The 25,199-nt window shown below is 53.7% G+C and overlaps 1 protein-coding gene across 1 annotated transcript; it reads left to right on the forward strand.

Annotated features, from left to right (window-relative positions):
* Positions 1-1,696: 1,696 nt before the first annotated feature.
* dcst1 (DC-STAMP domain containing 1) lies at positions 1,697-25,124 on the forward strand (the record flags this gene model as incomplete). Its single annotated transcript, XM_060822967.1, has 10 exons — positions 1,697-1,840; positions 2,678-2,799; positions 4,096-4,253; positions 6,278-6,377; positions 8,918-9,013; positions 10,578-10,704; positions 14,698-14,814; positions 15,507-15,649; positions 17,399-17,512; positions 24,373-25,124. Coding segments are annotated over 10 exons (1,373 nt in total), but the record flags the coding sequence as incomplete, so codon positions are not given.
* Between the last annotated feature and the right edge of the window lie 75 nt (positions 25,125-25,199).

The raw sequence follows: 25,199 nt of genomic DNA on the forward strand, positions 1-25,199 counted from the left end.
GTCAGTGCTGAGGGAGCGGGCTGTGTGGGAGAGTCAGTGCTGAGGGATGGGGCGCTGTGAGTGAGCGATGTGGGAGGGTCAGTGCTGAGGCAGTGGGCGCTGTGGGAGGGTCAGCACTGAGGGAGCGTGTGCTGTCAGAGGGTCAGTGCTGAGGGAGTGGGTGCTGTCGGAGGGTCAGTGCTGTGAGAGCGGGTGCGGTTGGAGGGTCAGTGCTGAGGGTGCGGCTGCTGTCGGAGGATCAGTGCTGAGGGAGTGGGCGCTGTCGGAGGGTCTGTGCTCAGAGAGCGGGCGCTGTGGGAGGGTCAGTGCTGAGGGAGCGGGCGCTGTGGGAGAGTCAGTGCTGAGGGATGGGGCGCTGTGAGTGAGCGATGTGGGAGGGTCAGTGCTGAGGCAGTGGGCGCTGTGGGAGGGTCAGCACTGAGGGAGCGGGTGCTGTGGACGGGTCAGTGCTGAGGGAGAGGGCGTTGTGGGAGGGTCAGTGCTGAGGCAGTGGACACTGTGGGAGGGTCAGTGCTGAGGGAGCAGGCGCTTTTGGAGGGTCAGTGCTGAGGGAGCAGGCGCTTTTGGAGGGTCAGTGCTGAGGGAGTGGGTAATTTCGGAGGGTCAGCACTGAGGGAGCGGGAGCTGTGGAAGGGTCAGTGCTGAGGGAGAGGGCGTTGTGGGAGGGTCAGTGTTGAGGCAGTGGACACTGTGGGAGGGTCAGTGCTGAGGGAGTGGGTGCTGTGGGAGGGTCAGTGCTGAGGAAGCGGATGCTGTCGGTGGGTCAGTGCTGAGGGAGTGGGTGCTTTTGGAGGGTCAGTGCTGAGGGAGCAGGTGCTGTGGGAGTGTCAGTCCTGAGGGAGTGGGTGCTGTGGGAGGGTCAGCGCTGAGGGAGTGGGTGCTGTGGGAGGGTCAGTGCTGAGGGAGTGGGTGCTGTGGGAGGGTCAGTCCTGAGGGAGTGGGTGCTGTGGGAGGGTCAGTGCTGAGGGAGCGGGTGCTGTGGGAGGGTCAGTGCTGAGGGAGTGGGTGCTGTGGGAGGGTCAGTGCTGAGGGAGCGGGCGCTGTGGGAGGGTCAGTGCTGAGGGAGTGGGCGCTGTGGGAGGGTCAGTGCTGAGGGAGTGGGTGCTGTGGGAGGGTCAGTGCTGAGGGAGTGGGTGCTGTGGGAGGGTCAGTGCTGAGGGAGTGGGTGCTGTGGGAGGGTCAGTCCTGAGGGAGCGGGTGCTGTGGGAGGGTCAGTGCTGAGGGAGTGGGTGCTGTGGGAGGGTCAGTGCTGAGGGAGTGTGTGCTGTGGGAGGGTCAGTGCTGAGGGAGCGGGCGCTGTGGGAGGGTCAGTGCTGAGGGAGTGGGCGCTGTGGGAGGGTCAGTGCTGAGGGAGTGGGCGCTGTGGGACGGTCAGTGCTGAGGGAGCGGGTGCTGTGGGAGGGTCAGTGCTGAGGGAGTGGGCGCTGTGGGAGGGTCAGTGCTGAGGGAGTGGGTGCTGTGGGAGGGTCAGTGCTGAGGGAGCGGGTGCTGTGGGAGGGTCAGTGCTGAGGGAGTGGGCGCTGTGGGAGGGTCAGTGCTGAGGGAGTGGGCGCTGTGGGACGGTCAGTGCTGAGGGAGTGGGCGTTGTGGGAGGGTCAGTGCTGAGGGAGTGGGCGCTGTGGGAGGGTCAGTGCTGAGGGAGTGGGCGCTGTGGGAGGGTCAGTGCCGTTCTGAGTGCCCTGCTGTCTGTTTCCAGACCTCGTGAACGTTGGTGTCGGACGATGTAAGAAGTGGTTTGCGAACAAGCACAGGGCGTGTCTGGCCAAACTGGTGGTCCCCCTCTTCAACCATCTCTTCTGCCTCCCCATGACATTCAGCTTCCTCTGTAACATCATGAGGGGTAAGGTCATACACTCCACCCTCTCCCCCCACCCCCACTCCCCGTGGGAGCCAGCACCCCATTCTGTACTCTGTCCCTGTCTCTGGGATGGGGGGGGGACAGTGTAGAGGGAGCTTTACTCTGTATCTAACCCCGTGCTGTCCCTTTCCATGGGATGTGGGGACAGTGTAGAGGGAGCTTTACTCTGTATCTAACCCCGTGCTGTCCCTGTCCCTGGGATGGGGGGGACAGTGTAGAGGGAGCTTTACTCTGTATCTAACCCCGTGCTGTTCCCGTCCCTGGGATGGGGGGGACAGTGTAGAGGGAGCTTTACTCTGTATCTAACCCCGTGCTGTCCCTGTCCCTGGGATGGGGGGGACAGTGTAGAGGGAGCTTTACTCTGTATCTAATCCCGTGCTGTGTCCCTGGGATGGGGGGACAGTGTAGAGGGAGCTTTACTCTGTATCTAACCCCGTGCTGTCCCTGTCCCTGGGATGGGGGGACAGTGTAGAGGGAGCTTTACTCTGTACCTAACTCCGTGCTGTCCCTGTCCCTGGGATGTGGGGGACAGTGTAGAGGGAGCTTTACTCTGTATCTAACCCCGTGCTGTCCCTTTCCATGGGATGTGGGGACAGTGTAGAGGGAGCTTTACTCTGTACCTAACGCCCTTGTCCCTGGAATTAGAGGGACAGTGTAGAGGGAGCTTTACTCTGTATCTAACCCCGTGCTGTCCCTGTCCCTGGGATAAGGGGACAGTGTAGAGGGAGCTTTACTCTGTATCTAACCCGTGCTGTCCGTGTCCCTGGGATGTGGGGGTCAGTGTAGAGGGAGCTTTACGGTGTTTTCTGCCTGTGACAGTGATGACTCCATGGTGTAAGGAGCGAATTCCAGTCGATAAGAATTTCGGACAGCTCTACGACAAGGTCAATGGCTCCGTGGAAAACCTCAACAAAGAGTTCACGGCCGAAATGGCCATCAGTGTAAGTACGGCCAGGGGATGGCACCGTGTTACCCATGGGTACATCCCTCAGCGCTGACCCTCCCACACCACCCACTCCCTCAGCACTCACCCTCCTACAGCGCCCACTCCCTCAGCACTGACCCTACCACAGCGCCCACTCCCTCAGCACTGACCCTCCCACAGCGCCCGCTCCCTCAGCACTGACCCTCCCACAGCGCCCACTCCCTCAGCACTCACCCTCCTACAGCGCCCACTCCCTCAGCACTGACCCTCCGACAGCACCCACTCCCTCAGCACTCACCCTCCTACAGCGCCCACTCCCTCAGCACTGACCCTCCCACACAGCCCGCTCCCTCAGCACTGACCCTCCCACAGCGCCCACTCCCTCAGCACTCACCCTCCTACAGCGCCCACTCCCTCAGCACTGACCCTCCCACACAGCCCGCTCCCTCAGCACTGACCCTCCCACAGCGCCCACTCCCTCAGCACTGACCCTCCCACAGCGCCCACTCCCTCAGCACTGACCCTCCCACAGCGCGCACTCCCTCAGCACTGACCCTCCGACAGCACCCACTCCCTCAGCACTGACCCTCCGACAGCACCCACTCCCTCAGCACTGACCCTCCCACAGCACCCACTCCCTCAGCACTGACCCTCCCACAGCGCCCACTCCCTCAGCATTGACCCTCCCACAGCCCCCACTTCCTCAGCACTGACCCTCCGACAGCACCCACTCCCTCAGCACTGACCCTCCCACAGCACCCACTCCCTCAGCATTGACCCTCCCACAGTGCCCACTCCTCAGCACTGACCCTCCGACAGCGCCCGCTCCCTCAGCACTGACCCTCCCACAGCACCCGCTCCCTCAGCACTGACCCTTTGGCAGTGCCCACTCCTCAGCACTGACCCTCCCACAGCACCCACTCCCTCACTGCGAATGAGGACACAGACGATGCGGTCATATGTTTGGAGTGACGATTCTCAAACCCAGTGCCCCCGGGGGTTGGGGTGAGTGGAGGAGATGAGTGAGTGAGGGGCTGTGAGCGGGTGGCATAGAATGGCTCACTCACTCTGAGTCCCTGAGCTGGGCATTATTACTGATTGGAGTAGGCCTCAGAGAGAGGTAAAGCCCTCAGTGAAATATGTTGTGTCGTTACTTAGAAAATGGAGCATTGGCCATCAGAGTAGGCCTCAGTCTGAGTTCAGGCCCTCAGGCGCCATATTGTGTCATTACTTAGAAAATGGAGCACTGGCCATCAGAGTAGGCCTCAGTGTGAGTTCAGGCCCTCAGACGCCATATTGTGTCGTTACTTAGAAAATGGAGCAGCAGTCCATTGTCGGTGCTAACATCACACAAGCGGAGGTGACTGAAACCGTCCGGGAGGAGATATTGAAGAAGAAGACCGTCTTGGACAAAGTGGTTCTCATTTTCAAGCTGCTGGCTTCCCTCTCCTTCCTCATCCTCTTCATCACGTAAGGCTCCCTCTCTCTTTCTCTGCAAACCTCGCTGAACCTCTTTCAACCCGTCCATGGGATGAGGGCTGGGCCCGGGATTTGTCGCCCCATCCCGAATGAGCCCCCGAGGGCAGTTAAGAGTCAACCCGTTTGCTGTGGGTCTGGAGTCATGTGTTGGGCCGAAGGGTCTGTTTCCTTCCTGCATGACTCTAAACGAGACTAGATGAATTTGGGATATCTGGTCAGTATGGACGAGATGGGCCGAAGGGTCTGTTTCCTTCCTGTATGACTCTAAACAAGACTAGATTAATTTGGGATATCTGGTCAGAATGGACAAGATGGGCCGAAGGGTCTGTTTCCTTCCTGCATGACTCTAAATGGGACTAGATTAATTTGGGATACCTGGTCAGCATGGACGAGATGGGCCGAAGGGTCTGTTTCCTTCCTGCATGACTTTAAACGGGACTAGATTAATTTTGGATACCTGGTCAGCATGGACGAGATGGGCCGAAGGGCCTGTTTCTGTGCCCGATGTCTCTGTGAGTCAAGAGAGTTTCATCCGTTGACCGCCAAACGTGGGGCTGGTCCATTCTGGAGGGGCTGAATGGCCTGCCCTTTACTTGCCTGCCCTGAAGGATATGTCCGAGGGAGACGGTGGGGCTATGATCGTGTCGACGGAATTTGTGACGCCCCTCCCCCCCCCCACACACCCCCTCCCGCCTTGCGCCCCCTCCCAGCTTTAACCTTCGAGGGACCCTTGTCCGAAAGTGAACACAAAATGGCGACTCTCGCCCAGCCCCCTCTTTCACCTTTGGCAGGGAAGGGGGGGTGGGGAGAGTAGAGCGATGGTGTCCACGTGACTCCAGGCAACCCCCACCTCCAACCCCGCCCACGGTGAACGGCCTCGCTGCGGGATCAGGAGCCCGCCCCGTCTCATCCATGTTTCCAGGGCCTTCTGACCTTCCAAGGGTGGGGATTGTGGGGAACGACATTCCCGGGAAATTCCACGCCAACTCCCCCCGGGTCTTGGACTGTCCACCCATCTCCCCTCCCAACTCTCCCGCTGACCTTCCAAGGGTGGGGATTGTGGGGAACGACATTCCCGGGAAATTCCACGCCAAATCCCCCTGGGTCTTGGACTGTCCACCCATGTCCCCTCCTAACTCTCCCGCTGACCTTCCAAGGGTGGGGATTGTGGGGAACGACATTCCCGGGAAATTCCACGCCAAATCCCCCTGGGTCTTGGACTGTCCACCCATGTCCCCTCCTAACTCTCCCACTGACCTTCCAAGGGTGGGGATTGTGGGGAACGACATTCCCGGGAAATTCCATGCCAAATCCCCCTGTGTCTTGGACTGACCCCCATCTCCCCTCCCAACTCTCCCACTGACCTTCTAAAGGTGGGGATTGTGGGGAGCGACATTCCCAGGAAATTCCATGCCAAATCCCCCTGGGTCTTGGACTGTCCACCCATGTCCTCTCCTAACTCTCCCACTGACCTTCCAAGGGTGGGAATTGTGGGGAACCACATTCCCGGGAAATTCCACGCCAACTCCCCCCGGGTCTTGGACTGTCCACCCATGTCCTCTCCTAACTCTCCCACTGACCTTCCAAGGGTGGGAATTGTGAGGAACGACATTCCCGGGAAATTCCATGCCAAATCCCCCTGGGTCTTGGACTGTCCCCCGTCTCCCCTCCCAACTCTCCCGCTGACCTTCCAAGGGTTGGGATTGTGGGGAACGACATTCCCGGGGAATTCCGCGCCAACTCCTCCCGGGTCTTTGGACTGTCCACCTTCCCCACCAATCTCCCCAAATCTGCTGCTGACCTTCCAAGGTTGGGGGAATCACGTCAACGGGAATTTGGCGCCCCCGCCCATCCCAGGTCCTGGCCTGTCCTCCGCCCTCACCCACTGAAGCGAGCGATTTTGGAATCTGTCGTACGTGGGAGTGGGCACCTCCGATTTGAGCGTGTTCCTAGTCCCATCTCTCCCCTCCCTCTCTCTCTCTCTCTCTCTCTCGCTTCCTGTTTTGTGTTCCCAGATCCTTCCTGTACACCCTCAACTACAACAGGGACATCCGCTATGACAACATTTACGTCTGTACCTACCTTCGGCAGCTCGACGCGAGGAGGCGAAAGGCGGTAAGACTAACCGTGCCGAATATCACTCGATCCCGTCCCCTGACGAAGGGCTTGCCCAGTGACTTGACTGATTAGGCCCGAGTGAGGTCTCCTTTCGCGAGGGCCACTGGCCAATGGAACAGGGCGAGCCATACGATGTTACGGCGACTCAGAATCGTCAGGACGTTTCCCCCCCACCCACCCATTCTGCCCATCGAGTCCACGCTCCCCCCCCCTCTGCAAACCTGCATTTCCTGCGGCCAACCCATCCCCGATAAAGAGGGCAGCATGAGTGGCGCAGGGGTTAGCACCGCTGCCTCACAGCATCAGGGTCTCAGGTTCGATTCCAGCCTCGGGGGGGTGACTGTCTGTGTGGGGTTTGCACATTCTCCGCCCTTGTCTGTGTGCGTTCCCTCCGGGTGCTCCGGTTTCCTCCCACAGTCCAAAGATGTGCAGGTGAGGGTGGATTGGCCATGCTAAATTGTCCCATAGTGCCCAGGGATGTGCAGGTTAGGGTGGATTGGCCATGCTAAATTGTCTCATAGTGCCCATGGATGTGCAGGTTAGGGTGGATTGGCCATGCTAAATTGTCCCATAGTGCCCAGCGGTGTGCAGGTTAGGGTGGATTGGCCATGCTAAATTGTCCCGTAGTGCCCAGGGATGTGCAGGTTAGGGTGGGTTGGCCATGCTAAATTGTCCCATAGTGCCCAGGGATGTGCAGGTTAGGGTGGATTGGCCATGCTAAATTGTCCCATAGTGCCCTGGGATGTGCAGGTTAGGGTGGATGGGCCATGCTAAATTGTCCCATAGTGCCCTGGGATGTGCAGGTTAGGGTGGATTGACCATGCTAAATTGTCCCATAGTGCCCAGGGATGTGCAGGTTAGGGTGGATTGACCATGCTATATTGTCCCATAGTGCCCAGGGATGTGCAGGTTGGGGTGGATTGGCCATGCTAAATTGTCCCATAGTGCCCAGGGATGTGCAGGTTAGGGTGGATTGGCCACGCTAAATTGTCCCATAGTGCCCAGGGATGTGCAGGTTAGGGTGGATTGGCCGTGCTAAATTGTCCCATAGTGTCCCAGGAATGTGCAGGTTAGGGTGGATTGACCATGCTAAATTGTCCCGTAGTGCCCAGGGATGTGCAGCTTAGGGTGGATTGGCCATGCTAAATTGTCCCATAGTGCCCTGGGATGTGCAGGTTAGGGTAGATTGGCCGTGCTAAATTGTCCCATAGTGCCCAGGGATGTGCAGGTTAGTGTGGATTGGCCATGCTAAATTGTCCCATAGTGCCCTGGGATGTGCAGGTTAGGGTGGATTGACCATGCTAAATTGTCCCTAGTGCCCAGGGATGTGCAGGTTAGGGTGGATTGGCCATGCTAAATTGTCCCATAGTGCCCAGGGACGTACAGGCTAGGGTGGATTGGCCATGCTAAATTGTCCCATAGTGCCCAGGGACATACAGGCTAGGGTGGATCGGCCATGCTAAATTGTCCCATAGTGCCCTGGGATGTGCAGGTTAGGGTGGATTGGCCATGCTAAATTGTCCCGTAGTGCCCAGGGATGTGCAGGTTGGGGTGGATTGGCCATGCTATATTGTCCCATAGTGCCCAGGGATGTGCAGGTTGGGGTGGATTGGCCATGCTAAATTGTCCCATAGTGCCCAGGGATGTGCAGGTTAGGATGATTTAGTCTGGGATAAATGGAGGATTCTAGGCTTGGGAAATAGGTCTGGGTGGGTTACTCTGTGGATGGTCCATGTGGAAGCGTTGGGCCGAAGGGTCTGTTTCCACCCTGTCGGGCCTTTCTGAGAGTTGACCGTTTTCTGCCATCCCAGAAACTGACCATTTGGTGCAACTCGACTCTTCTGTCCCTGTGGTGACCTTTGCGGAAGGTCAAAACTGTCTGGAAAACAATAGTTTTCACTGTCTCTCTCTGCACACGTGCCATAAATCAGACCCGGTGTCAAATCCCAGGGTGCGGTGGATACTCAGACACTGAACAAGTTTCAGGAGATAATTGTTTTAGTCAGGAACAGGTTAGAGAGTTATCGGGAGTGGGCAGGAATATGTCTGAACAGGCCCGGGCTGTTCTCCCTGGAGCGTCGGAGGCTGAGGGGGTGACCTTATAGATAAAATCATGAGGGGGCATGGATAGGATAAATAGACAAGGTCTTTTCCCCCTGGGGTGGGGGAAGTCCAGAACTAGAGGGGTTTAGGGTGAGAGGGGAAAGGGACAACTTTTTCACGCAGAGAGTGGTACGTGTGTGGAATGAGCTGCCAGAGGAAGTGGTGGATGCATGGGAATTGGGGGCATGGATAGGAAGGATTTGGAGGGATATGGGCCAAGTGCTGGCAAATGGGACTGGATTGGGTTGGGATATCTGGGTCGGAATGGATGGGTTCGACTGAAAGGTGTTTCCGACTGTACATCCCAATGACTCATGGGACTGAGGAGTGAAATGTGCTTTTCTGTTGAGTGAACACCAGCCAAGACAAACCAAATATTTTCCATTTGTGTTTTCAATGCCCCGTTAACTGTGCGTGACCCTCCTTCCTGTTAGGACAGAAGATACATCCTGCCACTGAAGAAAGCAGAGAGAGCAGATGTGATTTTCCCCTGGCAACTCAAGGTTCACTCAACTGAAATGAAAACTCTGGTAACACACTGATTCTCTCAATGCTGTTCCCACCGACAGCGCCCGCTCCCTCAGCACTGACCCTCCCACAGCGCCCACTCCCTCAGCACTGACCCTCCCACAGCACCCACTCCCTCAGCACTGACCCTCCCACAGCGCCCGCTCCATCAGCGCTGACCCTTCCACAGCGCCCACTCCCTCAGCACTGACCCTCCCACAGCACCCACTCCCTCAGCGCTGACCCTCCCACAGCGCCCACTCCCTCAGTGCTGACCCTCCCACAGCGCCCGCTCCCTCAGCGCTGACCCTCCCACAGCGCCCACTCCATCAGCGCTGACCCTCCCACAGCGCCCACTCCCTCAGCGCTGACCCTCCCACAGCGCCCACTCCCTCAGCGCTGACCCTCCCACAGCGCCCACTCCCTCAGCACTGACCCTCCCACAGCGCCCGCTCCCTCAGCACTGACCCTCCCACAGCGCCCACTCCCTCAGTGCTGACCCTCCCACAGCACCCGCTCCCTCAGCACTGACCCTCCCACAGAGCCCACTCCATCAGCGCTGACCCTCCCACAGCGCCCACTCCCTCAGCGCTGACCCTCCCACAGCGCCCACTCCATCAGCGCTGACCCTCCCACAGCGCCCACTCCCTCAGTGCTGACCCTCCCACAGCACCCGCACTCTCAGCGCTGACGCTCCCACAGCACCCACTCCCTCAGCACTGACCCTCCGACAGCACCCACTCCCTCAGCACTGACCCTCCCACAGCGCCCACTCCCTCAGCACTGACCCTCCCACAGCGCCTGCTCCCTCAGCACTGACCCTCCGACAGCGCCCGCTCCCTCAGCACTGACCCTCCGACAGCGCCCGCTCCCTCAGCACTGACCCTCCGACAGCGCCCACTCCCTCAGCACTGACCCTCCCACAGCACCCACTCCCTCAGCACTGACCCTCCCACAGCGCCCACTCCCTCAGCACTGACCCTCCGACAGCACCCACTCCCTCAGCACTGACCCTCCCACAGCACCCGCACTCTCAGCGCTGACCCTCTGACAGTGCCCACTCCCTCAGCGCTGACCCCTCCGACAACACCCATTCCCTCAGCACTGACCCTCCGACAGTGCCCGCTCCCTCAGCACTGACCCTCCGACAGCGCCCACTCCCTCAGCACTGACCCTCCCACAGCACCCACTCCCTCAGCACTGACCCTCCAACAGCACCCACTCCCTCAGCACTGACCCTCCCACAGCACCCGCACTCTCAGCGCTGACCCTCCAACAGTGCTCACTCCCTCAGCACTGACCCTCCCACAGCGCCCACTCCCTCAGCAGTGACCCTCCCACAGCGCCCGCACTCTCAGCGCTGACCCTCCGACAGCGCCCACTCCCTCAGCACTGACCCTCCCACAGCACCCACTCCCTCAGCACTGACCCTCCGACAGCACCCACTCCCTCAGCACTGACCCTCCCACAGTGCCCGCTCCCTCGGTGTGGTTTGTTTTGGTGGTGTCCTGGTCAGTGTCTGAGGTGAATCTTCAGGCCTCGGCCTACTGCGTTGCACTCGGGCCTAACCCAGGCTCTCTCCTTCAGATCCTGGAGTTGATCCAGAACGTTGCGATCATCCTGGTGATCCTAGCACTGTTCACACTGGACTGGCTCCTCTTCACAATGTTGGACATTATCAGGCGGCACAGTTTTCTGGAATATTCCTTCAGCGGTGAGTCCACTGGGAGTTGACGGTCTCATCCCTACTACTCCTGAGGCAACGTCGGCCTGTTCCCGATGGGGCCGGTCCATTCCGTTCATGTGTGATGAAGCTGATCTTACAATCAGACAATCCCAACAGTGCAGGACCAGGCCATTCAGCCCAACAGGTCCACACAAACCCTTCGAAGAGTAACCCACCCAGATCCGTTCCTCAAACTCACATTTCCCCTGCCTAATCCACCCCAGAGCACTATGGGACAATTTAGCATGGCCAACCCACCCTAACCTGCACATCCCTGGGCACTATGGGACAATTTAGCATGGCCAATCCACCCTAACCCGCACATCTCTGGGCACTATGGGACAATTTAGCATGGCCAATCCACCCTAACCCGCACATCTCTGGGCACTATGGGACAATTTAGCATGGCCAATCCACCCTAACCTGTACATCCCTGGGCACTATGGGACAATTTAGCATGGCCAATCCACCCTAACCTGTACATCCCTGGGCACTATGGGACAATTTAGCATGGCCGATCCACCCTAACCTGCACATCCCTGGGCACTATGGGACAATGTAGCATGGCCGATCCACCCTAACCTGCACATCTTTGGACTGTGGGAGGAAACCGGAGCACCCGGAGGAAGCCCACGCAGACCCGGGAGGGGAGAATGTGCAAACCCCACACAGACGGTCGTAGGAGGGAGGGATCGAACCCGGATCCTGGCGTCATGAGGCAGTGGCGCCGACCACGGAGCCATCTTTATTGGCGGGACCATGAGAGTCAAAATTCAGTTGGGACTAGTGATCATAAAATGACATAATTTGATACTCGGACAGCGAACTTTGAACAGTATAGCGCAGGAAGAGGCCCTTCGGCCCACAATGCTGTGATGTCAAATTAAACTAATCATCTCTGCCCTCCCTTAGTCCATATCCCTCCCTCCCTTGCCTGTCCATTCCCTTCTCTGAAAACCCTTTTAACTCCCCCTATCGTATTTGCCACCCCACCAACCCCCCCTTCCCCAAAGGCAGCACGTTCCACACTCCTATCCCTCTGTGTTTCAAAACCTCCCCCTCCTCCAAACGTTCCCCCCTCACCTTAAACGCATTCCCCCGCTAGTTTGAGACATTCCAATAATGCTTATGACCATCCCCGCGATCTGTTGAATTTCCCCTCAGGGAGAGAGCAATCCAGGAACTTCTAGCCTCTCCCCGTAGCCCACACCCTCTAATCCAGACACTCCCCGGTGAACTCTCTCTCGCACCCTCTCCACCTCCTCCCTGGGAGCCAACAGATCTCTGAAAGGGTGGCCGAACCAAAGTCTTCCAAAGCTGAGACATGACGTCCTGACCCTGTCTACTCCGTTCTCTGAACAGTTAAAGGCAGGCGTGGCCCTATCTATGTGCATGGTCGCTGTGAGAGTGAGGAGGTTGGGTCAACAAAAATGGTATTTAACTTAATTTGATTTGCTTTATAATCGTCACGTGTCCCGGGATACAGTGAAAAGTATTGTTTTGTGTGCACGTCCTACCTGACATGAGTACATCAGGGCGATCGAACACAAAACGGTGTTACAGTTAGAGAGAAAGGCTCAGAGAAAGATTAGTGCTAATAAGTGAGAGGTCCGTGGGGACAAAGCTGCTGTTGAATCTATTGGTTGGGTCTTTTTCAACTTTGCTATCTCCTGCCTGATGGAAGAGGGTGGCGGAGGGTACAGCGAGGCTGACTGAGGACAGTGTCAGGAAAAAGCCAGGAGCCGTTTGATGACCTCAGTCATTCCCGACTCCTCATAGTTCGTGTCCGAACCCAGCAGGATCGGGACAACATCCAGGCTTGCGCTGACAGTGAGGCAGGTTACATCGGCGCCACACAAATGCAGGCTGTGGCCATCTCCAACAAGAGAGAGAATCTAACCATCGCCCCCTTGATGTTCAGTGGTGTTACCATCACTGAATCCCCCCACTATCAACATCCTGGGGGTTCCCATTGAGAGAGAATCTAACCATCGCCCCCTTGATGTTCAGTGGTGTTACCATCACTGAATCCCCCCACTATCAACATCCTGGGGGGTCCCATTGAGAGAGAATCTAACCATCGCCCACTTGACGTTCAATGGTGTTACCATCACTGAATCCCCCCACTATCAACATCCTGGGGGTTCCCATTGAGAGAGAATCTAACCATTGCCCCCTTGACGTTCAATGGTGTTACCATCACTGAATCCCCCCACTATCAACATCCTGGGGGTTCCCATTGAGAGAGAATCTAACCATCGCCCCTTGACGTTCAATGGTGTTACCATCACTGAATCCCCCCACAATCAACATCCTGGGGGTTCCCATTGAGAGAGAATCTAACCATTGCCCCCTTGACGTTCAATGGTGTTACCATCACTGAATCCCCCCACTATCAACATCCTGGGGGTTCCCATTGAGAGAGAATCTAACCATCGCCCCTTGACGTTCAATGGTGTTACCATCACTGAATCCCCCCACAATCAACATCCTGGGGGTTCCCATTGAGAGAGAATCTAACCATCACCCCCTTGACGTTCAATGGTGTTACCATCACTGAATCCCCCCCACTATCAACATCCTGGGGGTTCCCATTGAGAGAGAATCTAACCATCACCCCGTTGATGTTCAATGGTGTTACCATCACTGAATCCCCCCCACTATCAACATCCTGGGGGTTCCCATTGAGAGAGAATCTTCCCGCAAATTCACCCCAAACTCTGGGTCAGATATGTGGATGACACCTTCGTAATCATTAAAAACACAGAAATAGAGACTACACACCGGATCATCCACGTCACACTCACAAGGAATCTGATTCACGAGAGAGGAAGAAAAGGACAACCAACTCCCATTCCTAGACATGATGGTACAGAGAACACCGAACGGAGAATTCAGCACAAAGGTGTACAGGAAAGCCACACACACAGACCAAGTCCTGAACTACGACACCCCAACACACACAGCTGCATCAAGACACTGTTCAAAAGGGTCACCACACACTGCAGCACACCAGAACTGCAAAAAGAGGAATAAGAACACCTATACAATGTATTTGCCAAAAACGGATACCCCTGCAATTTGCCTAAGGGAAAGACAACGGAACGAGGACATACCACAACCCAAAGGACTAGCCACACTCCCATACATCAGGAGCATTTCCGAACTGACAGCCAGGCTACTGTGACCACTAGGGCTCATAACAGCACAGAAACCAACAGCCACTCTCAGACAACAACTCACCAGGACGAAGGACGCGATACCCAGCATGAGCAAAACCAATGTAGTGTACAAAATCCCATGCAAGGACTGCACAAAACACTACATAGGACAAACAGGAAGACAGCTAACGGTCCGCATCCATGAACACCAACTAGCCACGAAACGACATGACCAGCTATCCTTAGGAGCCACGCACGCAGATGACAAGCAACATGAGTTCGACTGGGACAACACTACTATTATAGGGCAAGCCAAACAGAGAACAGCCAGGGAATTCCTAGAGGCATGGCACAATCAACAAACATATCGACCTGGACCCAATATACCGGCCACTGCAGCGGACAGCTGGAACTGACACCCGGAAGCTGCAGAGACAAACCACTATAAATGCCGGAGGAAACAACACAGAAGCGCTTCCCAGGAGGCTCCCAAGCACTGAGGATGTCACCTAGACAGGGGGACGAAACGTCTGCAACACAAATTCCCAGCTCGGCGAACACAACCACAACACCAAATTGGAATGTTTTGTACCAATTCCATTCTTAAGGACGCGGGAGGGAGACGGCAGGGAGGAGGTTTATTGAGTTTAAAAGGGAGGGGACAGGGAAACCCTTGAGGAGGGGATTGGATGGGTCGGCACAGGTCAGCAGTATGGGGCTGGTGGGTGGGGAGAGGAGAGGGTGGGATTGGTTCCCACATCCCGATTTTCCGATGGAGTCTCCCGTTGTGATTCTGAGCTGTTGCGTGTGTCCCTTACAGAGAGTCATCACCTGGAGATCAATGTGGGAGGGACCTCGATGTTAGCCAATCTGATTCGTCGGGCGGTCTCGGCTTTCAACACCACCATGGACGTCAAGATAGAGTCCAACAATCTGCGTAAGGGATTGATCGCCGTGGATACGCGGTGGGGCAGGGGGAGGCCCGAGGGCTGAGCGACCCTGCCACAGCGCCCACTCCCTCAGCACTGACCCTCCGACAGCACCCAGTCCCTCAGCACTGACCCTCCCACAGCGCCCGCTGCCTCAGCACTGACCCTCCCACAGCACCCACTTCCTCAGCACTGACCCTCCCACAGCGCCCACCCCCTCAGCACTGACCCTCCCACAGCACCCACTCCCTCAGCGCTGACCCTCCCACAGCGCCCACTCCCTCAGCACTGACCCTCCGACAGAGCCCACTCCCTCAGCACTGACCCTCCCACAGCACCCAATCCTTCAGCACTGACCCTCCCACAGCGCCCAATCCTTCAGCACTGACCCTCCGATAGCGCCCACTCCCTCAGCACTGACCCTCCGACAGTGCCCACTCCCTCAGCGCTGACTGTCCGACAGCGCCCGCTCCCTCAGCACTGACCCTCCCACAGTGCCCACTCCTAAACCCCTAACCCTCTCTGAAGGAACCTCCCTTTATACTCTAATCCTCCCCCAAAGACCCTTTCTCTCGACCCTAACCCTGCGTTCGGATTCCAGTGGTGGTCCTGGACTGGGGTGAGGTGGGGATAATGGCGGGTGGGACAGGCGGTAGTGTGTCCCAATACCCTGCCCTCCGGGTTTGTATTTGTGTTTCAGACTGCCTCCCTGTTCCTCACAAGATGACCAAGCAATCGATCATCCTGACCGTGGTGCCCGTCGTTGGCCTGGTCAGCTTTTGTTTCCTGCAAGTCTACAGCTACCGACTACGGCGGGTCATCGCTGGGCTCTGCTTCCCAAAGGTAAGGTGGCAACTCCGCACCATCCTGAATACCCACTGGCTTCACCCCACTCCAGGGAAAAGACCTTGTCTATTTACCCTATCCATGCCCCCTCATGATTTAATAACCCTCTATAAGGTCACCCCTCAGCCTCCGACGCTCCAGGGAAAACAGCCCCAGCCTGTTCAGCCTCTCCCTGTAGCTCAAACCCCCCAACATCCTTGTCAATCTTTTCTGAACCCTTTCACAACATCTTTCCGAGAGGAAGGAGACCAGAATTGCACGCAATATTCCAACAGCGGCCTAACCAATGTCCTGTCCAGCCGCAACATGACCTCCCAACTCCTGTACTCAATACTCTGACCAATAAAGGAAAGCATACCAAACACCGCCTTCACTATCCTATCTACCTGGGAAATCTACTGCTCTATCATCAGTCTGAGACCAACATGATCACACACACACACACACACACAAACACATACACAGACAGACACACAGACACACACACACACACACACACACACACACACATTCACATATATGCTCACTCAGATACACACTCTCACAAACACACACACACACTGTCTCATCCAGGCACACACACTCAAGTGCAGATACACACACACACACTCCGGTTTCCTCCCACATTCCAAAGATGTGCGGGTTAGGGTGGATTGGCCATGCTAAATTGTCCCGTAGTGCCCAGGGATGTGCAGGTTAGGGTGGATTGGCCATGCTAAATTGTCCCATAGTGCCCAGGGATGTGCAGGTTAGGGTGTATTGGTCATGCTAAATTGTCCCATAGTGTCCAGGGATGTGCAGGTTAGGGTGGATTGGCCATGCTAAATTGTCCCATAGTGCCCAGGGATGTGCAGGTTAGGGTGGGTTGGCCATGCTAAATTGTCCCATAGTGCCCAGGGATGTGCAGGTTACGGTGGATTGGCCATGCTAAATTGTCCCGTAGTGCCCAGAGATGTGCAGGTTAGGGTGGGTTGGCCATGCTAAATTGTCCCATAGTGCTCAGGGATGTGCAGGATAGGGTGGGTTGGCCATGCTAAATTGTCCCATAGTGCCCAGGGATGTGCAGGTTAGGGTGGGTTGGCCATGCTAAATTGTCCCATAGTGCCCAGGGATGTGCAGGTTAGGGTGGATTGGCCATGCTAAATTGTCCCATAGTGCCCAGGGATGTGCAGGTTAGGGTGGATTGGCCATGCTAAATTGTCCCATAGTGCCCAGGGATGTGCAGGTTAGGGTGGATTGGCCATGCTAAATTGTCCCGTAGTGTTCGGTGCATTAGTCAGGGGTAAATGTAGGGGAATGGTGAGGACGTGTTGGGCCTGTTTCCTCACTGTCAGGAATCTCATCCAAATCACACACAAACACACACCCACACACACCCACACACACTCTCAGACACATACAGACACCATCCCGAGTTGGAAATATAACGGCCGTTCCTGCGGGGGTCAGAATCCTGGAGCTCTCTCCCTACAGCACACGGCGCGGGGTGGGGAGTGGAATGGGACTGCAACGGTTCAAGATGGCTGCCTAACCCTCACCTCCTCTGGGGTGGGGGCAATTTAGGGGAGAGAGGAAATGGCAGCGATGCTGTGGATGAAGCAAGGCTTGCTTTGTGGATCTGGGATCTGGGATCCGCTCCCTGAGAGGGAGGGAGGGGAATAGGAGGGGCCGCGTAGCCTGTGTCCTGTTGTAACTCCCTGTGCCCATTTGGGGTGATCTGACTGGCTCCGCGCTCTGTCCCTGCAGCGAGAGAAGAAGAGGGTGCTCTTCCTCTACAACGAATACCTGCGGAAACGGATCAGCTACGCAGAGACCCAACGCAAAAAAATTCTCATCCAGGCACGCAACAAACAACTCTGGGTAAGCAGATCTCTCCCTGAGTACATACCCCGCCCCGAACCCCTCGATTAGATTCCAGTCTGTAACTCCCTCCCGGGTATCTGTTATTCTGTATATAACCCACCCCGAACCCCTCGATTAGATTCCAGTCTGTAACTCCCTCCCGGGTATCTGTTATTCTGTATATAACCCACCTCGAACCCCTCGATTACATTCCAGTCTGTAACTCCCTCCCGGGTATCTGTTATTCTGTATATAACCCACCCCGAATCCTTCGATTAGATTCCAGTCTGTAACTCCCTCCCGGGTATCTGTTATTCTGTATATAACCCACCCCGAACCCCTCGATTAGATTCCAGTCTGTAACTCCCTCCCGGTATCTGTTATTCTGTATATAACCCACCTCGAACCCCTCGATTAGATTCCAGTCTGTAACTCCCTCCCGGTATCTGTTATTCTGTATATAACCCACCTCGAACCCCTCGATTAGATTCCAGTCTGTAACTCCCTCCCGGGTATCTGTTATTCTGTATATAACCCACCCCGAACCCCTCGATTAGATTCCAGTCTGTAACTCCCTCCCGGGTATCTGTTATTCTGTATATAACCCACCTCGAACCCCTCGATTACATTCCAGTCTGTAACTCCCTCCCGGGTATCTGTTATTCTGTATATAACCCACCCCGAATCCTTCGATTAGATTCCAGTCTGTAACTCCCTCCCGGGTATCTGTTATTCTGTATATAACCCACCCCGAACCCCTCGATTATAACAGATCCGAATGGGGATATTTGGTCAGAGCTAAAATTGCAGGGAGCTGTGTTGGTGAGGTGAGTTTACAGGAGGTTTGTTAGGTGGGAATAACAGGGATATTGATTGATGCAGAGAATGGAGGAATTCAATCCTGGGTTGTAGTCTCAGTCAGGTACGTGGTATTTAAGGTGGATCAGATTATAGTGCTTTTCATTTGAAACAAGTTTAAATGTTTAAAGGGGTTCTGAAAAGAGTACTCGGAAATAGGGTACTTGGAATGGATCAGGAATGAGTGATTTAAGGTGGAGCAGGTGTGGGAATTTAAGGTGGATGAGGTATTGGGGTATTTGAGGTGGATGGGATATTGGAGCATTTAGGGTGGATGAGTCATTAAGGTAATTAAGCTGAATGAAATATTGGGATATTTCACGTGATTAAGGTATTGGGGTAATTGAGGTGGATGAGATATTGGGGTAATTAAGGTAGATGAGGTATTGGGGTATTTAAGGTGGATAAGGTATTGGGGTATTTAAGGTGGATGAGATATTGGGGTATTTAAGGTGGATGAGACATTGGGGTATTTAAGTTGGATGAGGTATTGGGGTATTTAAGGTGGATGAGGTAATGGGGTATTTAAGGTGGATGAGGTATTGAGGTATTTAAGGTGGATGAGACATTGGGGTATTTAAGGTGGATGAGGTATTGGGATATTTAAGGTGGATGAGGTATTGGGGTATTTAAGGTGGATGCGGTATTGGGATATTTAAGGTGGATGAGATATTGGGGTATTTAAGGTGGATGAGACATTGGGGTATTTAAGGTGGATGAGGTATTGGGGTATTTAAGGTGGATGAGGTATTGAGGTATTTAAGGTGGATGAGGTATTGGGGTATTTAAGGTGGATGAGACATTGGGGTAATTAAGGTGGATGAGGTATTGGGGTATTTAAGGTGGATGAGGTATTGAGGTATTTAAGGTGGATGAGGTATTGGGGTATTTAAGGTGGATGAGGTATTGGGGTAATTAAGGTGGATGAGGTATTGGGGTATTTAAGGTGGATGAGGTATTGGGGTAATTAAGGTGGATGAGGTATTGAGGTATTTAAGGTGGATGAGGTATTGGGGTATTTAAGGTGGATGAGGTATTGGGGTATTTAAGGTGGATGAGATATTGGGGTATTTAAGGTGGATGAGATCGAAAATAGAACACAGAACAGTACAGCCCAGTCCAGGCCCTTCAGCCCATCATGTTGTGCCAATGATTAATTCTAATCTAAATAAAAATAACTTAACCTACGCACCCCTCAACTCCCTGCTATCCATGGGCATGGCCAGCAGTCACTTAAATATCCCCAATGAGTCTGTGTCCACCACCACAGCTGGCAACACATCCCATGCGTTCACAACTCTCTGTGTAAAGAACCTCCCTTTGACGTCCCCTCTATACCTTCCTCCTAATATCTTCAAACTGTGACCCCTCGTCCCACTCAATCCTGCCCTGGGGAAAAGTCTCTGGCTATTGACTCTATCTATTCCTCTCATTATTTTGTACACCTCGATCAGATCTCCTCTGTTCCTCATTCTCTCCAGAGAGAAAACTCCAAGTTTATTCAGCTTCTCTTCATGAGGCAAGCCCTCCAGTCCAGGCAGCATCCTGGTAAACCTTCCTTGCACCCTCTCCAAAGCCTCTGTATCTTTACTGCAGTAGGGCGACCAGAACTGGACACAATATTCCAAGGGTGGTCTCACCAGGGACTTGTAGAGCTGCAGCAAAACCTCGCGGCGCTTAAACTCGACTCCCCCTGCTAATGAAAGTCAAAACACCATCTGCTTTCTTAACAACCCTATCCACTTGGGTGGCAACTTTGAGGGATCTATGTACTTACACACTCAGATCCCTCTGTCCCTCCACACTGCCAAGCATCCTGTCTTTAATCCTATATTCAGCATTCGGGTTTGACCTTCCAAAACGCGTCACTTCGCATTTATCCAGGTTGAACTCCAACTGCCATTTCTCAGCCCGGCTCTGCATCCTGTCTCTGTCACCCTAAAGCCTGCAGATACTATCGATGAGACCTCCAACCTTAGTGTCATCTGCAAATTTACTAACCCACCCCTCAACCTCCTCATCTGTAAAAACTACAAAGAGCTGAGACCCTAGAACAGAGCCCTGCGGGATCCCACTCAACACTGGCCTCCAGGAAGAATACTTCCCATCTACAACCACTCTCTGCCTTCTGTCAGCCGGCCAATTCCGAATCCAGATAGCCCAAATCTCCCTGTATCCCACACCTCCTGACTTTATGAATGAGCCTACCATGGGGAACCTTATCAAATGCCTTGCTGAAATCCACATACACCACATCCACTGCTCCACCTTCGTCGACCTGTCTCGTCACCTCCTCAAAGAACTCAATAAGATTTGTGAGGCATGACCTGCCCCTCACAAAGCCGTACTGACTGCCTTTAATCATGCTATGCTTTTCCAAAGAGTTATAAATCCTAACCCTCAGAGGTCTTTCCAAAACGTTGCTGACCACAGACGTGAGACTGACGGGTCTGTAATTGCCAGGGATCTCGCCTCCTTCCGATCCTCCGGTCCGACTCCCGCGGGTATTTTAAGGTGGATGTGACATGGGGTATTTGAGGTGGATGTGACATGGGGTATTTAAGGTGGATGTGACATGGGGTATTTTAAGGTGGAGGCAATATTGGGGTATTTTAAGGTGGATGTGACATGGGGTATTTAAGGTGGAGGAAATATTGGGGTATTTTAAGGTGGATGTGATATGGGGTATTTTAAGGTGAACGAAATATTGGGGTATTTTAAGGTGGATGTGACATGGGGTATTTAAGGTGGTGGCAATATTGGGGTATTTAAGGTGGATGTGACATGGGATATTTAAGGTGGATGTGACATGGGGTATTTAAGGTGGAGGAAATATTGGGGTATTTTAAGGTGGATGTGACATGGGGTATTTAAGGTGGATGTGACATGGGGTATTTAAGGTGGATGAAATATTGGGGTATTTTAAGGTGGATGTGACATGGGGTATTTAAGGTGGATGAAATATTGGGGTATTTTAAGGTGGATGTGACATGGGGTATTTGAGGTGGATGTGACATGGGGTATTTAAGGTGGATGAAATATTGGGGTATTTTAAGGTGGATGTGACATGGGGTATTTAAGGTGGAGGAAATATTGGGGTATTTAAGGTGGATGTGACATGGGGTATTTAAGGTGGATGTGACATGGGGTATTTAAGGTGGATGTGACATGGGGTATTTAAGGTGGAGGAAATATTGGGGTATTTAAGGTTGATGTGACATGGGGTATTTAAGGTGGAGGAAATATTGGGGTATTTAAGGTGGATGTGACATGGGGTATTTTAAGGTGGATGTGACATGGGGTATTTAAGGTGGATGAAATATTGGGGTATTTTAAGGTGGATGTGACATGGGGTATTTAAGGTGGATGAAATATTGGGGTATTTTAAGGTGGATGTGACATGGGGCATTTAAGGTGGATGAAATATTGGGGTATGTTAAGGTGGATGTGACATGGGGTATTTAAGGTGGATGAAATATTGGGGTATTTAAGGTGGATGAAATATTGGGGTATTTAAGGTGGAGGAAATATTGGGGTATTTTAAGGTGGAGGAAATATTGGGGTATTTTAAGGTGGATGTGACATGGGGCATTTAAGGTGGAGGAAATATTGGGGTATTTTAAGGTGGATGTGACATGGGGCATTTAAGGTGGATGAAATATTGGGGTATGTTAAGGTGGATGTGACATGTGGTATTTAAGGTGGATGAAATATTGGGGTATGTTAAGGTGGATGTGACATGGGGTATTTAAGGTGGATGAAATATTGGGGTATTTAAGGTGGATGAAATATTGGGGTATTTAAGGTGGAGGAAATATTGGGGTATTTTAAGGTGGATGTGACATGGGGCATTTAAGGTGGATGAAATATTGGGGTATTTTAAGGTGGATGTGACATGGGGCATTTAAGGTGGATGAAATATTGGGGTATGTTAAGGTGGATGTGACATGGGGTATTTAAGGTGGATGAAATATTGGGGTATTTAAGGTGGAGGAAATATTGGGGTATTTTAAGGTGGATGAAATATTGGGGCATTTTAAGGTGGATGTGACATGGGGCATTTAAGGTGGATGAAATATTGGGGTATGTTAAGGTGGATGTGACATGGGGTATTTAAGGTGGATGAAATATTGGGGTATTTAAGGTGGAGGAAATATTGGGGTATGTTAAGGTGGATGTGACATGGGGTATTTAAGGTGGATGAAATATTGGGGTATTTTAAGGTGGATGTGACATGGGGTATTAGGTGGATTAGGTACAGGGTGTTTAAGGTGGATTAGATACAGGGTGTTTAAGGTGGATTAGGTACGTGGGGTTTAAGGTGGATTAGATACAGGGTGTTTAAGGTGGATTAAGTACGGGGAGTTTAAGGTGGATTAGGTACGCAGTGTTTAAGGTGGATTAGGTACAGGGTGTTTAAGGTGGATTAGATACGGGGTGTTTAAGGTGGATTAGATACGGGGAGTTTAAGGTGGATTAGTTACGGGAGTTTAAGGTGGATTAGTTACGGGGTGTTTAAGGTGGATTAGATACGTGGGGTTTAAGGTGGATTAGTTACGGGTGTTTAAGGTGGATTAGTTACGGGGTGTTTAAGGTGGATTAGATACGTGGGGTTTAAGGTGGATTAGTTACGGGGTGTTTAAGGTGGATTAGATACGGGGTGTTTAAGGTGGATTAGGTACGTGGTGTTTAAGATGGATTAGATACGGGGTGTTTAAGGTGGATTAGGTGCGGGGTGTTTAAGGTGGATTAGATACGGGGTGTTTAAGGTGGATTAGGTACGTGGTGTTTAAGGTGGATTAGATACGGGGTGTTTAAGGTGGATTAGGTACGGGGTGTTTAAGGTGGATTAGATACGGGGTGTTTAAGGTGGATTAGGTACGGGGTGTTTAAGGTGGATTAGATACGGGGTGTTTAAGGTGGATTAGGTACGGGGTGTTTAAGGTGGATTAGGTACGGGGTGTTTAAGGTGGATTAGATACGGGGTGTTTAAGGTGGATTAGGTACGTGGTGTTTAAGGTGGATTAGATACGGGGTGTTTAAGGTGGATTAGGTACGTGGTGTTTAAGGTGGATTAGATACAGGGTGTTTAAGGTGGATGTGGTATGGGATATTTACTGAGGGTGAGAGTGGGAGTGGGTGTCAGGTGATGTCTTCACCCGGGTTTGAGGGCGTTGGACGTGGAGAGGGTCAGGGTGACACTGCGACCGACCCTCGAGGGGTCACTGACGGTCCCTGTGCTCTCTCTCTATCTCTCTCTCCCTCTGTCTCTATATCTCTCTCTCTATCTCTCTCTCCTTTCCTCTATCTCTCTCTCCCTCTCTCTATCCCTCCCTCTCTCTCTATCTCTCTATCTCTCCCTCTCTCTCTCCCTCTCTCTGTCTCTCTCTCTCCCTGTCTCTCCCTCTCTCTCTCTCCCTCTGTCTGTCTGTCTCTCTCTCTATCTCTATCTCTCTCTCCCTCTCTCTATCTCTCTCTCCCTCTCTCTCTCTATATCCCTCTCTATCTCTTTCTCTCTCCCTCTGTCTCTCTCTCTCTATCTCTCTCTCCCTTTCTCTATCTCTTTCTCCCTCTCTCTCTATCTCTCTATCCCTCTCTCTCTATCCCTCCCTCCCTCTCTCTCTATCCCTCCCTCCCTCTCTCTCTATCCCTCCCTCCCTCTCCCTTTCTCTCTCTCTCTTTCCCTCTCTCTGCCTCTCTCTCTCTCTCTCTCCCTCTCTCTCTATCTCTTTGTCTCTCCCTCTGTCTCTCTCTCTCTCTATCTATCTCTCTCTCCCTTTCTCTATCTCTCTATCCCTCCCTCTCTCTATCTCTCTATCCCTCCCTCTCTCCCTCTCTCTCTCTCTGTCTCTCTCTCCCTCCCTCTCTCTATCTCTCTCTCCCTCTCTCTCTCTGTATCTCTCTCTCCCTCTCTCTCTCTCTATATCTCTCTCTCTCTCTCTATATCTCTCTCTCCCCTCTCTCTCTCTCTCTCTCTCTATATCTCTCTCTCCCTCTCTCTCTCTCTCTCTCTCTCACAGCAACTCCGTGGAGTGGCTGGAGTGATCCACAAGCTGATGCCCTGTGTGCGGCGGTTCGTGCGGAAGCGATGTGTGGTGTGCAGCGAGGGCCCCACTGAAACCTCGTATCATTGCCCCAATGTGGGCTGTGGGGCCATGTACTGCCACCTCTGCTGGAGGGACATCAGGAAGTTTTGCTTTCACTGTCTACCCTTTGAGGAGTTCGTATCGGAGGGCAGCGACCTGGAGAACAGCCCCAATTACGGGCAGTGAGGCCTGGCCAACCGGGATTCATTTACCCACCCCACTCTCCCTCCCCTACCCCCCCCCCCCCCCCCCCCCGCTAATCTCCCACACCATACCCCATCCAGCTCCTCATCAAATCTCCCACATCCCGAGAGCCGGAGACTCTAATCTATCAGTGCAGCCTCTCCCTCGCTTTCATCAACACACACTCACTCCAACTATCCACCCCTACACCCCCTCCCCATCTCTGTCACCCCCTACACCCCCTCCCTATCTCTGTCACCCCCTTCAGCTCCCTACACCCCCTCCCTATCTCTGTCACCCCTCCAGCCCCTACACCCCCTCCCTATCTCTGTCACCCCTCCAGCCCCTACACCCCCTCCCTATCTCTGTCACCACCTCCAGCCCCTACACCCCCTCCCTATCTCTGTCACCCCTCCAGCCCCTACACCCCCTCCCTATCTCTGTCACCCCCTTCAGCTCCCTACACCCCCTCCCTATCTCTGTCACCCCCTCCAGCCCCTACACCCCCTCCCTATCTCTGTCACCCCCTCCAGCCCCTACACCCCCTCCCTATCTCTGTCACCCCCTCCAGCCCCTAC

This window comes from Hemiscyllium ocellatum, unplaced genomic scaffold, assembly GCF_020745735.1.
Source record: "Hemiscyllium ocellatum isolate sHemOce1 unplaced genomic scaffold, sHemOce1.pat.X.cur. scaffold_2806_pat_ctg1, whole genome shotgun sequence".
Taxonomy (NCBI): domain Eukaryota; kingdom Metazoa; phylum Chordata; class Chondrichthyes; order Orectolobiformes; family Hemiscylliidae; genus Hemiscyllium; species Hemiscyllium ocellatum.